This window comes from Lepisosteus oculatus, chromosome 10 (assembly GCF_040954835.1).
Source record: "Lepisosteus oculatus isolate fLepOcu1 chromosome 10, fLepOcu1.hap2, whole genome shotgun sequence".
Lineage (NCBI taxonomy): Eukaryota > Metazoa > Chordata > Actinopteri > Semionotiformes > Lepisosteidae > Lepisosteus > Lepisosteus oculatus.
The window spans coordinates 33,632,143-33,646,447 of record NC_090705.1 but is presented as its reverse complement, the minus strand read 5'-3'; the positions used below and the strand labels follow the sequence as shown (position 1 = coordinate 33,646,447).

The window sequence follows — 14,305 nt, the reverse complement described above, 5'->3', positions numbered from 1 at the left end:
CAATCAACAATAATACTTTTTCATTTTCACTGGCAAGAGGCAGGATACACCCTGGATGGGAAACCAGCCTGTCACAGGGCACATAAAGACAAACGCACACAGACCCCAGATTCAGAATTGAGGCCGCAGCACTGCAAGGCAACAATGTTAACCACTGTGCCACCTGGTGTTGGAAAATATTTACTTCTAAACACTATGTGGATGTTTTTGGATCAACGAAGATAAAAAAATGCAAAACATGAAAAGGGGGCAAATGTGGATCTTTATTATTCGTCATTTAATTTAGTGGGCTCTGTGTGGCTGTTGATATTTGTACTTCTCAGGCGCACACACTCAGAAGTCTCATCAAAAGGCCTTTCAAAAGCCGCGTTTCAGACAACGGTTCTATTATGAAGCATTTACTTAAAGACAAAAGACAATTAGGCACTTTTCCATTGCTGACTGAGTAGCGGTCAAATATGCTTGTTTTCATCGTCGATTTATATTTAGAAGTTAAGTGACATAAACACCGCTGCCAGGCTCACTTTCCTCAGTACCTAATGGAAAATAATTTAAACAAAGTGTAAAAAGTTTACCTGATGTATCCTTTTTAATGTGATTTTCACTGGTGTTTCTTTTTGGATTATTAATCACATCAACCCAAGCAAGACATCTCCTTGTAAACCAGCTCTGTTCTTGGTGTGTGTGAAACAATGCCTGAGCACTGAGAAGAAGTGTTATAACAATTTAGAAATGTGGTGGCCTGCCTCCGTCAGAAAGTATTTTTTTATTTTCCAAAAACATGTACACCCAAACACTCCATTCCAGTATGGCTCATTTAATAGGACTTTGAAGTTAAATAGATAGTTAAAAATTGACGTTGAAGAGCTTTACTCAGAAAAGACACTAAAGTATATTTTTTCTGAAAACTATAAATAGTACGTAAACACGGGTGAGCTGTAAAGGCAAAAGTAAAAGTAAGTTCGATGTTGAAATGCAGAAAGAACGTAATGTTTTGGCAGTTAAGCCTTCTTCGGGTGTCACACCTTGTCACCCACGAGCATTTAAGAAATACTAAACTTTTCCACAGTTAAAATGTTTAATTCTACGCTTTAATATTGAACACCTCTGCGATGAGAACAGACATTACACTATTTTAATAAAGAATAATTATGAATTTCTGAAGATTTTAAAAAGAAAATAAAAAATAGAATGCTGTTTCTTAAAGGGGAAGATTTTTACACACTTATATCTACCATTAATATCTCAATATATGTATTAATTATGCATATTAATTTCAACATTACTTTTAAATCACCTGCACAGTTAGTTACATTACTTTGATTTGAAAGCAAACAATGCACAATTATCAGTATTCAATTATTTCTATTGTACAAATTCATTTTTGTATGAATTGTATAGATTCTTTAGAAATAATCATGAGTTGTGTACTTTTCTCCATGAGCTACAAGTTTATATTGTTTCAGCTTGTTTTGACCCTTGGAAGTAGCCCTTTCATGTGGTTAAATCTCAGTTTGTTGATAATTTTGAAGCTTTCAGATTATACATATATATCACTACATTGTACACAGGCTGCAAAATCACAAAAGTTCTATTTAAAAAAACAACAACAACAAATTTGTACAAATATTTACCAGAGAAAAATTTCCAGACACTGGCTACAATATGTTTAATGTAAGAGAACTAGATTAGCAGTTCAACCTAAAAATGTATCAAAAAAATCCCGTAGTATGTGATCCTTCATAAATTATGTCATTTGTTGCTTTGATGTAATAAGAACAGCCCCGTGACAGAGCCAGACCTAGCCTTTCACCTTAATTGCTTGAAGCATCTATCTGCACAATGCTCCATGTGAAATGCTGTATGTGATTAAGAATTAAACCATTCACAGGAATGTTTCACAGATACAGCCACTTCAATTAAAGAATGCGGTACTGCACATTCCAGCCGTTTTCCTGACGTCCATCTTCCCTGTCTCTATTTGTCGGAGGTGGCTTCATTATGTCAACTTCAAAGCGGAGTTTTTGTTCAATTTTTTTTTTCCCTCGGGAAAAACAGCTCAGTTATTTTTTTCAGTCAGAGTCGTTGCAAAGAACGGGTGAGAACGGTATGTTTTCTCATGTACAGTATGAAAAACACGGACCTGACAAGGAAACAAAATGCATCTCCACGCGGGTTGGCTTCTGAAACTATGTACAGCAAATACAGAATGATCATCAGCGTGCTTTAAAGCTCCGCTGATGTTCTGATATACATGACATGACAGGCCTGATAAGTAGCCTGATTAATCCAGTGACGGGGGATGTCCTTCGCCTCAACTCTCACACTTCAGAGCTACCCAACGCGGGGCTGGAAAAGTTTGCCGTGATTAAACTGTGAGTGACGGGCGTGACTGTCACCGAGCCCTTGGAGCTCTTCTGCATACTGACGATGTCGCCGCTGGTCTGTCCCAGCTCGGGCTTGCGGAAGATGCCCCTCATGGTGGCCTGGAAGTTGTTGGTGACGAAGCAGTAGACGATGGGGTCCATGCAGCTGTTGAGGCTGCTGAGGGTGACGGTGACGTGGTACACAATGAGGCTGATGTGGTGGGGCATGTCTGGGTAGACGTAGACCAGCACCTGCCGGACGTGGAAGGGGGTGAAGCAGATGGTGAAGATGACCAGCACTGTGATGAGGAGCTGGACGGCCCGCATCCGACGTTCCCGGCTTTGCTGCATCAGGTTGGGGTTGGCCAGGGCGCACATGATGCGGATGGTGAAGATCACAATGATGACCAGGGGCAGGAAGAACTCGAAGACGGTCAGGACTAAGAGTTTGGAGAGGCAGCAGGCGGCGTATTTGATGGCCGTGGTCAGGATGGAGTAAGTGACCACGATGGCAAAGAGCCAGATGAAGATACAGATGCCTTTGGCGCAGTTGGGGTTCCTCCACTTGCGAGAGGCCTCGACCTGCACAATGGCCAGGTAGCGGTCCACACATATGCAGGTGAGGAAGAGGATGCTGCAGTACATGTTGACAAAGTAGCTGAAGATGTGCACGAAGGAGCAGGTGAGGCACTCCCCTCCGCTGTAGTACATGGCGATGCGGGTGGGCAGGGAGAGGCCCACCAGGAGGTCGGTGATGACCAGGTTGATGGTATAGATGACGGACGTGGTCTTGGGCTTGGTCCGGAAACAGAAGACGTACAGGGCCAGGCTGTTGAGGAGGATGCCTACCAGGAAGATCACAGCATTGATGACCACCAAGGCTATCCACAAGCTGTAGAAGTCATTGTAAAGCCCCTCATCCAGGTGCGCCAGCTTGTGTAGGTACGGCTCCTTGTGGAGGTGAGAGCTGAAGTTCGCTGTAGGCACAGTTGTTACATTAACACGCAGTGGGTCTTTCGTCAAGAAGGACTCCATCCCCCTCTTAATTATACTTCAACCTGAAAAACAACAGGCATAAGGAGTCAATGTCAATGAGACAGTGAAGTAGCTCCATCCCAAGTGTCCTCCTGGGAGCAATGAAGAACATCTTATTACAATGAAGATCTCTTTGATTTTCTATTTATTTAGCTATTCTAAAGCCCTGACACTGACATTATCTTTCCAACACATTAATAAAGTCTTTACCCGTTTGCTGATCTTGGATCACTACAGAGGCAAGAAGATCTGGCTAGCAACCACTGTCAACCAAAAACGGTAAATCCTTTGGCATTTGAAACTTATCTTTGAGTTAAAGCTGATGGTGTCTTTCTGAAACAGCTATGAATCCGCTCACTCATGTGACTGTGCAAAGTGTCGCAAATGCTGTGCTTCTCTCTTTCACTCATGGAGACTTCCTAATTTTGTTGCAGTGTTGCTTCCTCTTTGCTGTCGCTTATGAGATCTCCAGCACGTGCCTCTTAGTGGTAATAGGACCTTTTTTGTCCAATGGCTTACACCACCCCTCCACTCTTAAAGTATGTTTCTAATCTTCAGTCAGAATGGACAGCACAGGCTGATGTGTTCTCTAGTGCTGTCATAATTAGTTTCAGACTTTGAGTAGTTTTATTCATTGTGTATTTGGTCAAGATGGGCTCTTTTAAAATCCAACTGATCCTTAGAAAACAAATGATCTTTGTTACTGTATTCAGATTTACAGACTCGGGTAAATTATGGTAGAATTGCAGGAGGATGTTGTTGGCAAAAGTATTTAAAAGATGAAGTTTTAAATTATTGTGCATCTTGCTAGGATTAGCACATGCAGTGCTCCTGAATAACACAAAATAAACATTCCCATTCCAGAAAGATGTTCAGGTGTTAACCTGACATTTAGCAAAAAACAAAATCTAATTCTCACTTCATCTCATGAGATCTCTAAATTCATTTGTTATTCAATTTTTTGTTAACTGTAACTTGAGCTTCACAATACTTTTTCTATCTTGACCTTCATGCAGACATTTCATGTTCGTCTGCTTATTGGTTTAATTAGACGCAGGACCACCATTTTGGAAAATTTCCAACACTGTGTCGAAACGTCCCTTAAGGAAGAAGAGTGAAATGACAAGAATATCTGTCATGCAATATGCAGTAAAGTTCCTGTATCCACCCGTGTGTCCTCAATTACACAACTCTGATTGTGACACGATATGTCTATTTTCACACCAGCTGGAAAGCCTTACGCACAGTTGATTTGAAAAATCAAACTATCTGTACTCCTTGTGTTATCTATTTAGCATATGTCCATATGACCTTCACCAAAGAGGGTGGAAAATAACCTCCTGTAATTTAACTCTAGGCGACAGGAGATGAAACGATACGTGTCCTATAACACATTCGTTAAGCCATAAGAGCATCATATGAATAATATTTTAACTGGTACTTGAAGACATATTTTAGTAAACATCAAGTCTTATATCTGGAAATCATATCTGAAAGTAGTTCACAGACAGACAGTACTTTGCAGTGTACTGCAAAGTTTTTGATGTTCTTTATTTTGGCTTTCCTTCTGTTGGTAGTTTAACTGCTAAATTTCAGTAGTAAGCGTAAGACAACACTGAGCTTCTGTCTGAGTTGGTTTAGATTTTCTGCCCTCTGTTGTGACATTACCTCGTTTGCTCGTGTGAGGGTCAAAAGGATGGTAATGACCCGCATTTACGTAAAAACAAATGAATTCTTCCAGGAGTACCATGACACTTTCAGCGCTTAGTTTTAATTTGGAAACGTAAGCAATACAGCTGTTAATTCATTGAGTAAGAGCCATCTTCATTTCATACATTTTGACAAAGAAGAAAATGGGGATATTCTGCATGCACCTTAAAATTGTGTATGTACTGCTTTTTATGGTTCCTAAGAGGAATGTTTTTTTTTCATCAGAAATGCTGTCTGTTGTCTTTATACTGTATCTTGGTTTCCAGGAACAGACTAAGACAATAATGCAGGATGAGATCATCATGACAAAGTGCTGGCTGTTAGGGCATTGTGTGTGTTCACTGGAAGACTTGGACAGACTCCACTCTCCAGAGCTTGCGCTGGTGCTCATGAAAACTGGTAACAGCAACTCAAATCCAACTCAATCACCTCTAGCATGTGCTGGGCCAGAGCCGATAACCTCTTAGGTCCTTTGACTTTCTGTGCTGAGCACTTTGACGGCACTGCGGACAACTTTGGCAATTAATCAGTCACACGTGTGACTTCTGGAGGTGGCTCCTGGTTTTTAAAGTTTATTTTCTCAACAGAAATACATTTTTTCAAATTCTTATTCAGGTGGAAAGAGAACAACTTGCTTTTAACTTTTTAATATTGTTTTTACTTCTCATTATTGCTCTAATTCAATATCATCAGTGTTGTTAATGCTAATGTAGCTGTTCTAATGGCGTACACAGACATTTTCGTGTTGGCGCAAATCATCATACTGATTTAAGTAAAGTTACTGTTTCCCTTTTAGTTTATTTAGAAATTCTCATAAAAACAACAAAAAAGTAGGAAAGGAAAACCATCCGAGATTGTATTATATGTCACATTCGTATGTTTATAAACAAACAGACTCTCATATGACCAAATTAGTAGTGCAAACGTTACAACACAAACACATACTGTACAAACTATGTGTTTGTTCCTGATTATCTGTTAAGATACACAGGGGTAATGAGCTGCAGCATTTGACCCCTGTTTCTAAGCTGTCAAGCAGCAAAAGAAAAAAACTCTGCTTCAATTTATAACAAACGTGTGATAATCCCAAAGAAAGTACTGGCGCAGCCCGTGATTTGCTATTTTGACGATGAACTGGATGATTTCCAGTAGGGGTTTTCAAGATGTCATTGCCTACTTAGACTATTTATATAAGAGCACAGGCTTAGAGAAAGAGGGTTCGGAGAGACAATGCAAGCAGTGGAGTCCTGGGCAATGTTTCTCTCTCTCTCTGGAAGCTCTTGTTTAATTCGTGGCAAGATTTATTCTCCTGTTTATAATAATGGAACGAAAGGCAACGCTTGAGGATGTACGCCTTTTGATCTATGTGTGGAAATCCATATCTGCCGTTTGTAATTTACCAAATTAGGGAACAACGGTGAGAGAGGCTTCTGAAGTCAGAGGAAGGAGGCAACGGACCATATCAAACCCTGCTCACTGCAGAGGGCATTCCAGCCCATTTTGGAAGGTTAGATGAGCCCCTTGACTGAAAACCGTATTATTTAAACCATGTATGAATTCATTTCATTGGTTTCCATAATGATGAATCTATCCTTTCACCGGACAGCGCAATGTTTCTCATAAACAATGCATTAAACGTATTTAAAGTTGGAAAATGTATATGTATTAAGTTAACTGTAAAGAGATTGTCGCCCTTTGCAGTTTCCGGATATTTCACGCCTTTCGGTTGTGGCTTGACGTGTTCAGCAACTAGTACTACCGCAAATGCCGCTTCTAAAAGAATAAAAATATTTAATATTAGGAAATGGGGAAGTATCTAAAAACAGACTTTTCACTGGTCAGTGTTTCTCTGTCTTTCTTTCTCTATCTCTGTCTACGATTGTTGGCCTTAAATTGTGAAGTGGCGCACTTCCTGACACAGTTACAATCAGCTTTTAAGAAAAAGATTCTTGATTTACCATTTAAAAAACAGAATCGATCAGAAAATTACATTAAGTTAAACATTAAGATCTACTAACAGTTGTTGAAATGTAATCCCTATTTAAAAAGCAGCATAAGAATGTTTTTTTTTATTGCAATTAAGTTACAGTTGTGTCGTTAATTTAAATATTTTGACACAAGTATCCTTATAGCTTCTCTGATCACATTCGTCTTTGGTCTCTTAGAAAACCACAACTGACCCAAAAGGGACACACAGTTGCACCTCAAATGCGCAGTTCGAAGTTGTCGAAGGAGATAGAAGTAACTCACTTGCGTAATGCCAGGGAATATGCTAATATAATAATACTGACCTGTTAAAATAAAACTTTGCTGCTTTTCAAGACCCAAACAGAAAAGATACAGGTTGTTATTACCACTTTTTTAAAATCTGGACTATGGCAAAAGAAAAGCTAATGTTTACACGTCAATAGCAATTTGTGAAATATGTAAAACAACCCAGTAATTAAGATAAATCATAATCAAATTATATCACAAAGGAATGAAGTTACTCCAAAGTTTTGCTTACTTTTTTTTGTGAGATCCTATTATATTTTCAATACAAAATATATTTTCTATTCAGACGGCCTAGTAGGTAGCTACACAGACAATTTGCAGTGAAAGAAGACATGAATTAAGCAGTGGACATACATGTGGAATTAACACCTTGTAAGCGGGATAACAATAAAGATATAAATAATTATTCAAAAATATACAAATGAATTATCTACTATATATATACAGTATAATATATATAATCATATAGTATTATTTGGCTTCTTTTCTCAGTGGTGAGATGCCTTAAAATGGAATTGCACCTTTTGTGAATCAATGCAAGATTCCTGACAACTGACACACACTGAAGAGAGAGAATTGACTCCAGATTTCAATTAGATTTTGTATGTTTTGTCCTGTCTTTATAAGGATCACCTCACAGAAACAGAAACAGAGGGAATACCTCTGCAAGGGCTACATTCACATTGTGCCTGACCAACATTGAATAAATCAGTAGAATCAGGTTGTAAACAAATTGAGCAGGGGAATGAATTGGCATGGTTCAGATATTTTACGTTTCTCCTCTCTGCCGAACACTGATACAGCATTTATTTTTTTTCACCTAGATGGTGATAAACAAAAGTTTTTTTTTATCAACAGCCAACAGCAAGTCACAGAGAGGGTTTTGCTTTGAGAACACAAGAGGTCCCTATCTCACACTGTTACTCAACACCGCCTGACTAAACATTTTCTGTAAAAATCATTAGAATAAAGATTTGTGTTTTATGTATAGGAATCTGGCCTATATGATAAAACTTTGTCCGAATTCTCAGATTTTTTTTCCTTCCAAAGAGCTGTGTTTTACACACACAGTTTGTATGTTACAAAAACATACAAACAGTACAAATTAACATTACATTAAAAATAAATCTAACATTTCATAAAGGACATCAATCCGTACATAGTCATTATGCAGTGCTCCTACATTAATCCACGTTGTTTTACTAGAATCTTAGGTTTATGAATCCTAGTCTTTCTTTGACTGAAAATTCAAACCAGAGTGTGGTTTTAAAATATCAATAATATTTTGTTATTAAAACAAAAATGTATTTGATGCTAACTCATACTTGAATTTAAATATATACTTAGAGTTAAAACATATTCCTTCTGTCAAAATAATCTATAAAGATTGTGATGAAGGCCAAAATAAAAAAAACAATTTATAATGTATTTAGTGATATGATATTAAGCAAAGAAATTGATTACCTATACTATTTTAAACAAAAAACTAGCTAAAACATTTCATGTGAGCAGGAATTACAATATAACATGCTGTATCTTAACAAGTAAATTGTGACATAATGATTATCAAGTAAAACAAAGCACTAATCATCTAATCAATTTTTGTGAACTGTGAATAGTACAGTTCATTTTTAAAGATACAAGGATAATGAGAGGATAGTAATGATTATTGACCAAAGTTTAAAAGACTTGTTATAAACTTACGATGAGAAGAAAAGACAATGAGGCTTCCCAAGGAGCAGAGCAATCCCTATTATTAAGAACAAGTGAAGTAGTGGCAGCATCTGCAAGTCATGCACCCTACTTTACAAAGTTACAAGAGAAACTCCCCAGCTACGTGACGCTACGTCAAACATCTGTCAAAGCTGGACCTTCCAATTTGAACTTTCATTAAAAAACCTTGTGAGTTCAAACCTTACAGGGGCCAGGAAGCTGTGGAAGGATTTGCTAGAATCTGGTTCATGGGCTCCCAGGAGAGCAGTACAGCGATACCAGAACAAGAAACACATTGAAGAGCACAGTGTGGCCACTTCTCAAGAAACATCCCCGGCAGCTGATAGGGGCTTTGACAACTTCTTGTTGTCTGAACGGCAAAGAAATGTGCTGGATTTTGAAAATTGAAATGCAGAGACAAAAATGAAGGGCCAACAAGGAAAAGTTCATTGTGTGTCCTGGCGTAGACATGCCTTAGATCTAGCTAATCGGGAAATGGAAATGTTTGAGTGTCTTAAACATACCTACTGCAAATGCAGCAACCTGCTAAGACATACATGTGACTGAAAGGAAACTTTATTGTCGTAGACTAATCTCATGCAGCTCCATCTTTCACTGCTACCACAAATAGAAGTGCTCAAAAGGTTGGCAGCAGAAATTTTAAAAAATACCCGTGACCATAACTAATTTTATATTCTCTTCCGTATTGTACAGATCCTATTCTAAAGAATGCGTAACTATAACATTCTCAATATTCATTTTGTTACCTTAAAGCACTTTTTATCCTTCGTCCTGGTTCCACTCAGGCTACAGATTGCGTTTCTTGTTCACACTTGCAATAAAGGTTTTGTAAATGGCTTGTGTTGAAATGTAGGGAAATTCTGCTTTCTGGTTCTTGGTTTGAACCCTGACACATTTTGTGACGACAATCTTTGTTTTAGGTGTTGCTCGTTTGATACATTTTGTCCAACTCTAAAATTGTTATGTTGAAGCCTTAAGAAAACATATACTGTATTACCAGGAAGGAAGTTAAAACATGTTACACAATTAATTACCTGAAACAAGACGTGTAGGATCAAAAACACGTTCTTTGGTATAACACGTCTTTTTACAATGCCCATGAAAAGGGAAAATAATGATGGGGCTAGGGAAGAATTCAGTAGTAGTAAGAAAAATTACTTACAAGACACTGTCTACGTGTGTGCAGTACTATATAAGAAAAAACATTCTAGCTTTGGTATAAATTAACAGAAATCAGGATATTACAAAAAGCAGCCTAAGAACTGAGCCTGAAAAATGAATATGAGCAAGGCAAATTGTCCTCACAAATCCTAAATTTCTGAAACTTTGAGCTGTTGATTCATATTTTGTCAAATTTTAAGCACAAGATCAAAAAACCCAAAAATATGTTACAAAATTAATCTCTTCTAGTAATATTTTGTAAGATACAATTATCTCTTCTTCTTTATTTAATACAAAAAATCACAGGTGAAGGGAAAAGGGTTCATCCTCAACAGTCAAGTATCAATCGACACATACAACCTCTGTCCTTTATGCAAGTCACTCACAAAATAAGAGATGGCAAATTCCAGATTTTAGCCGATTATACATGGTGGTGAAGTAGCACAACAATTTTGTTGTGAGATGGGGCAGCATCTCTTCCGCTATGGACGAAAGTATTAGCCTTCAACGCATTTCCAGACGTGATGAAAGTTCTGGTTTTTGACTCTGCAGAACATAAACTGTGTTGTCTTCTGTAAATATAATTCTGCCAGATTCGACTCCAGTGTCAGAAACATTCAGCAGCTGAAAGGTTAAAAACTCTGGCAAAACAGCGTGAGAGGACGATTTGTGCTTGCAGATAAACTGTTTTTCTTTTCCTACACAACTGCAAGACATTAGAAATGACAAACCATTTTTCAATATTAAAATTGCTACTCATCTAAAAATGGAAGGGAAAGGTTTGCAAAGTCAGCTTGCAGTGTGAGAGAGTTCATGCTCTCTTTTAGACATTGTTTCCCTCCCCTTCGCATTCTGTGACACAGCTTTTACTGCACGGCAAGAAGAACTCACAATAAACGTTTACTACACTGGATGGACTTTGTGGCTTCTTTAGAATAGGGTTAGAAGAGTCTCAGAAGAGAAAGCTGTAGCAAGGAGGGACATAAATTATTTAAGTGTTTGGTTTGGATTAATTGTGTTTTGCCAAACAAGTTTCCTTATTAAATGATGCACGTAATATCTTCTGAACACTCAGCTATTTATGTTGCACAGATGGTGAAAAAGAATTAAACAGAAGAATAAAGAAAATAGAAACAAGAGTATCAGCTGTGCATTGCACATGCTTTAAGAAGTACTGATCTGATTTCGCTGAATTCCTACTGCCTAGGTCATCCAGCTGCTTTGTTTTTACCCCAGCGTGGAAAATTAAAGACAGGATCTTTTCATCAATTAGGGGAAACATTCTTAAATGAAGCATTGCTTTAACAGAAAAAAAACAAACAACTGTTACAAGTTTTGATCAATTTCCAGTGTTAAGAATGCATTACACCATTTCGGTTGTCTTAAGGTGTTTTCAGCAAGGCATTCATGCACTGAAAAGAATTCAAGGAACGAGCTCGCCTCCAGATACCAGACCATGTGGTTACAGTAGTTTTATTCCCTTAAATGTATTTATTACAGTTCAAATTCTCATTCTTCAGCTAAAAGTAGCAGAATCATTTGGCAGTTTGCAGAGCTGTAGCCAATAGAGAAGTAAATTTTTAATTTTAATCATTTTAGACCTGTTCTGTTCTTTACCCCTCTGCTCCTACTTTATTCTGATCCCCCATCTACTGTCTCCTCTTTTTGTGTTTTCTCATTGTGCTTTAATTGTGTATTATGTTATTGTTGTCGTCATTCTGTAAAGCACTTTGAGATGCCGCCTTTAGAGGTGCTATATACTGTCAAATAAAATAAAAAGTTTATGATTATTATTAATATTTTTAAAGATTCTCTCTTTAGGTCAGAACAGAGATGAAGAAGAACTGAAAACAAAAGAAATACGGACACCTGATGGAATGGCTTTCCAGGTCCTGTATGTTATATTCCACAGGAACATAAAAAGTGCTTGCAAATGAGAGGGGTCCTTTTGGAAGCCTGGGTATGTGGTAGCTAAGTGACCTGATGTTTCTTGAAATAAGAGGTACTATTGGCTTCGTCAGCATCTCTGGGTAGTTCGCCTCAGACTCCCACATTCTGCAGCTCTAAAAACGCCCATTGAGTCGACTTTGTCAGTTATTTTGATTATTAGACTTGAATACTTGAATCAGGTTCACCTGTGTTTTCTGTTCAAGACTAAAAACTTCAAAATCATTTAGCCTGCCCATGTCATTTCCCCCTCTGTCATTTACAGCTATATATCTGTAACATTATCTTTAGCTTTTTTATTTATTTGTTTCTAACTTGGTTTCACAGACTAATTACACAGCAACAAATAAAAACTTCCACTATGGCTGATTCTTTGCTTCCTTTTTTGAAATTAGTTGCTCCTCATACCACAAAGGAAGCAATTATAGCAAAAGTGGAAGAAACTGCAAGGTTGACTTAATAACACTGCTTCTGCTGATAAGGCAAACAGATCAATTAACAAGGAAATGAAGCTAACAAAATTAAGCTCGGTTAACCTCAATTTTAATTTAACAACTACCAAGGAACATCAGCATCAGCACTTCCAAACTGGAAACATATTCTTCCACTGTTTTGGTAGATGACTATGGGGTTATTTCACATGATATAATCAAATACAAAAGTTCTGCCTCTCCTGTCCTGAACAATTTAAAAAGGCATGATGCAAAAGGGATTGTTAAATGCTTGAAACAGAAAATTGTACAGACACTGTTTAGATTTCCCTTTTTTCCTTGGACATATGGTTTTATCTTTGAAAAAAATGCTATATGTAGGAGAATATTAAATTAAAACTTAATACATATTTATTTGTGCCTTTCTCCATCTACCTATAACTGAAGCCAATGTTGCACTTTATTTATAAAGGAACTGCATAGATTCTGAAGATGTGTTTCTGCTCAGCATGAGCTAAATTCCATCCAGACATGATAAAAAATCCATTGGTATCAAGCCTGGCAAGAATGAAGCTTTCAGGAAGATGTTTTATTCAAGAAAAGTTCTGTTCCTACCTTAGTGCTGTGTGATTTTGTAAACTGTTGCCCAGGCTGTAGTTTGGACAGATGTTTGCTTCCACTGGAATTCCAATGGAATTGATGTAATTCCTTGACTTAATTGTCTTGCACTGATGACTGGTTGACCCTGTTGTTCTGACTGCTGTTCTTTTCTATCAGCTAGTCTCCACTTTAAAATAAAGTCTCCAATGGGAACGCATGCAGTGCTCTCTCCAGTGCTGTAAATCTTCCCTCTTCCCGTTTTATTCAGAGAAGGATCTCCTCACAGTCCCAGTGAGCAGTACCAGCTGCAGCAGCAGAAGTCTCTCTCTTGCAGAATCTGGAATGGCCAAATCTACTCCAGCTTTATCCCCCAGCTCTAGACACTTGAAGAGGAACTAAATGTTACCAGGTTTTTCTTTAACAGTGACGTCATGTGGTTTCAAAGTTTGGCTTACAGCAGGCATGGTTTAATTAAAAAAGGCCAGGGAAGGGATACATTTAAAGAAGAAAGCAAATCCCAAACCATTTTTTGGACCTTTCTTGTTTCAGATGCAGATAGTAAATCAACGAGTTTGAGTTTGTGTTTAATTAAAGCAAATACTAATAGCACACACTCGATGCTTTCATTAGGAATGATTATTAAAATAGTTTGAGGAGTGTGAAAAAATATCTGGCATATAAAACACAGATTCTCCAATCCCTCAGCTCTATCAGAGGAACTGCATTTGAAATTGACAGTTTTGTTTTTACACTACCATGCTCAGCTGTCACTAACAGATACAGTATGTAAATTACAAGGACTGAAGGGATTCACCTCTTCCATGACAAACAAGCGTCTATATGTCTTATCAGGACTGTCATTAGGACAAACAGGAGCCTCACCTGCTATTAGGTAAAAGTCCACCGGAAGCAGCCTGCCAGTGTCACTATCGCACTCCATTCGCAATCTGTCTGTGCATGATCTTTTCTTTTAACTGCTGGGACTCTTATAGTACACGGCTGGGAATGGGTGTCCTTTCTCCTGGAATGTGTCAATAAAATTGCAGA

The 14,305-nt window shown here is 37.9% G+C and overlaps 1 protein-coding gene across 4 annotated transcripts; it reads right to left on the bottom strand.

Annotated features, from left to right (window-relative positions):
* Positions 1-747: 747 nt before the first annotated feature.
* LOC102695868 (G-protein coupled receptor 20) lies at positions 748-13,600 on the bottom strand. Of its 4 annotated transcripts, none has more exons than XM_015357339.2 (2): positions 13,274-13,600; positions 748-3,424 (listed from the first exon to the last, which is right to left on the bottom strand). In XM_015357339.2, the coding sequence occupies exon 2, from the start codon at positions 3,399-3,401 to the stop codon at positions 2,322-2,324; it is 1,080 nt and encodes a 359-aa protein (XP_015212825.1). In that variant the 5' UTR covers positions 3,402-3,424; positions 13,274-13,600; the 3' UTR covers positions 748-2,321. The 4 variants fall into 4 exon arrangements, with proteins under 4 accessions (XP_015212825.1, XP_015212826.1, XP_015212824.1 ...); XM_015357340.2 differs by lacking the exon at positions 13,274-13,600 and adding an exon at positions 9,866-9,919; XM_015357338.2 differs by lacking the exon at positions 13,274-13,600 and adding an exon at positions 9,090-9,167.
* Positions 13,601-14,305: the final 705 nt, after the last annotated feature.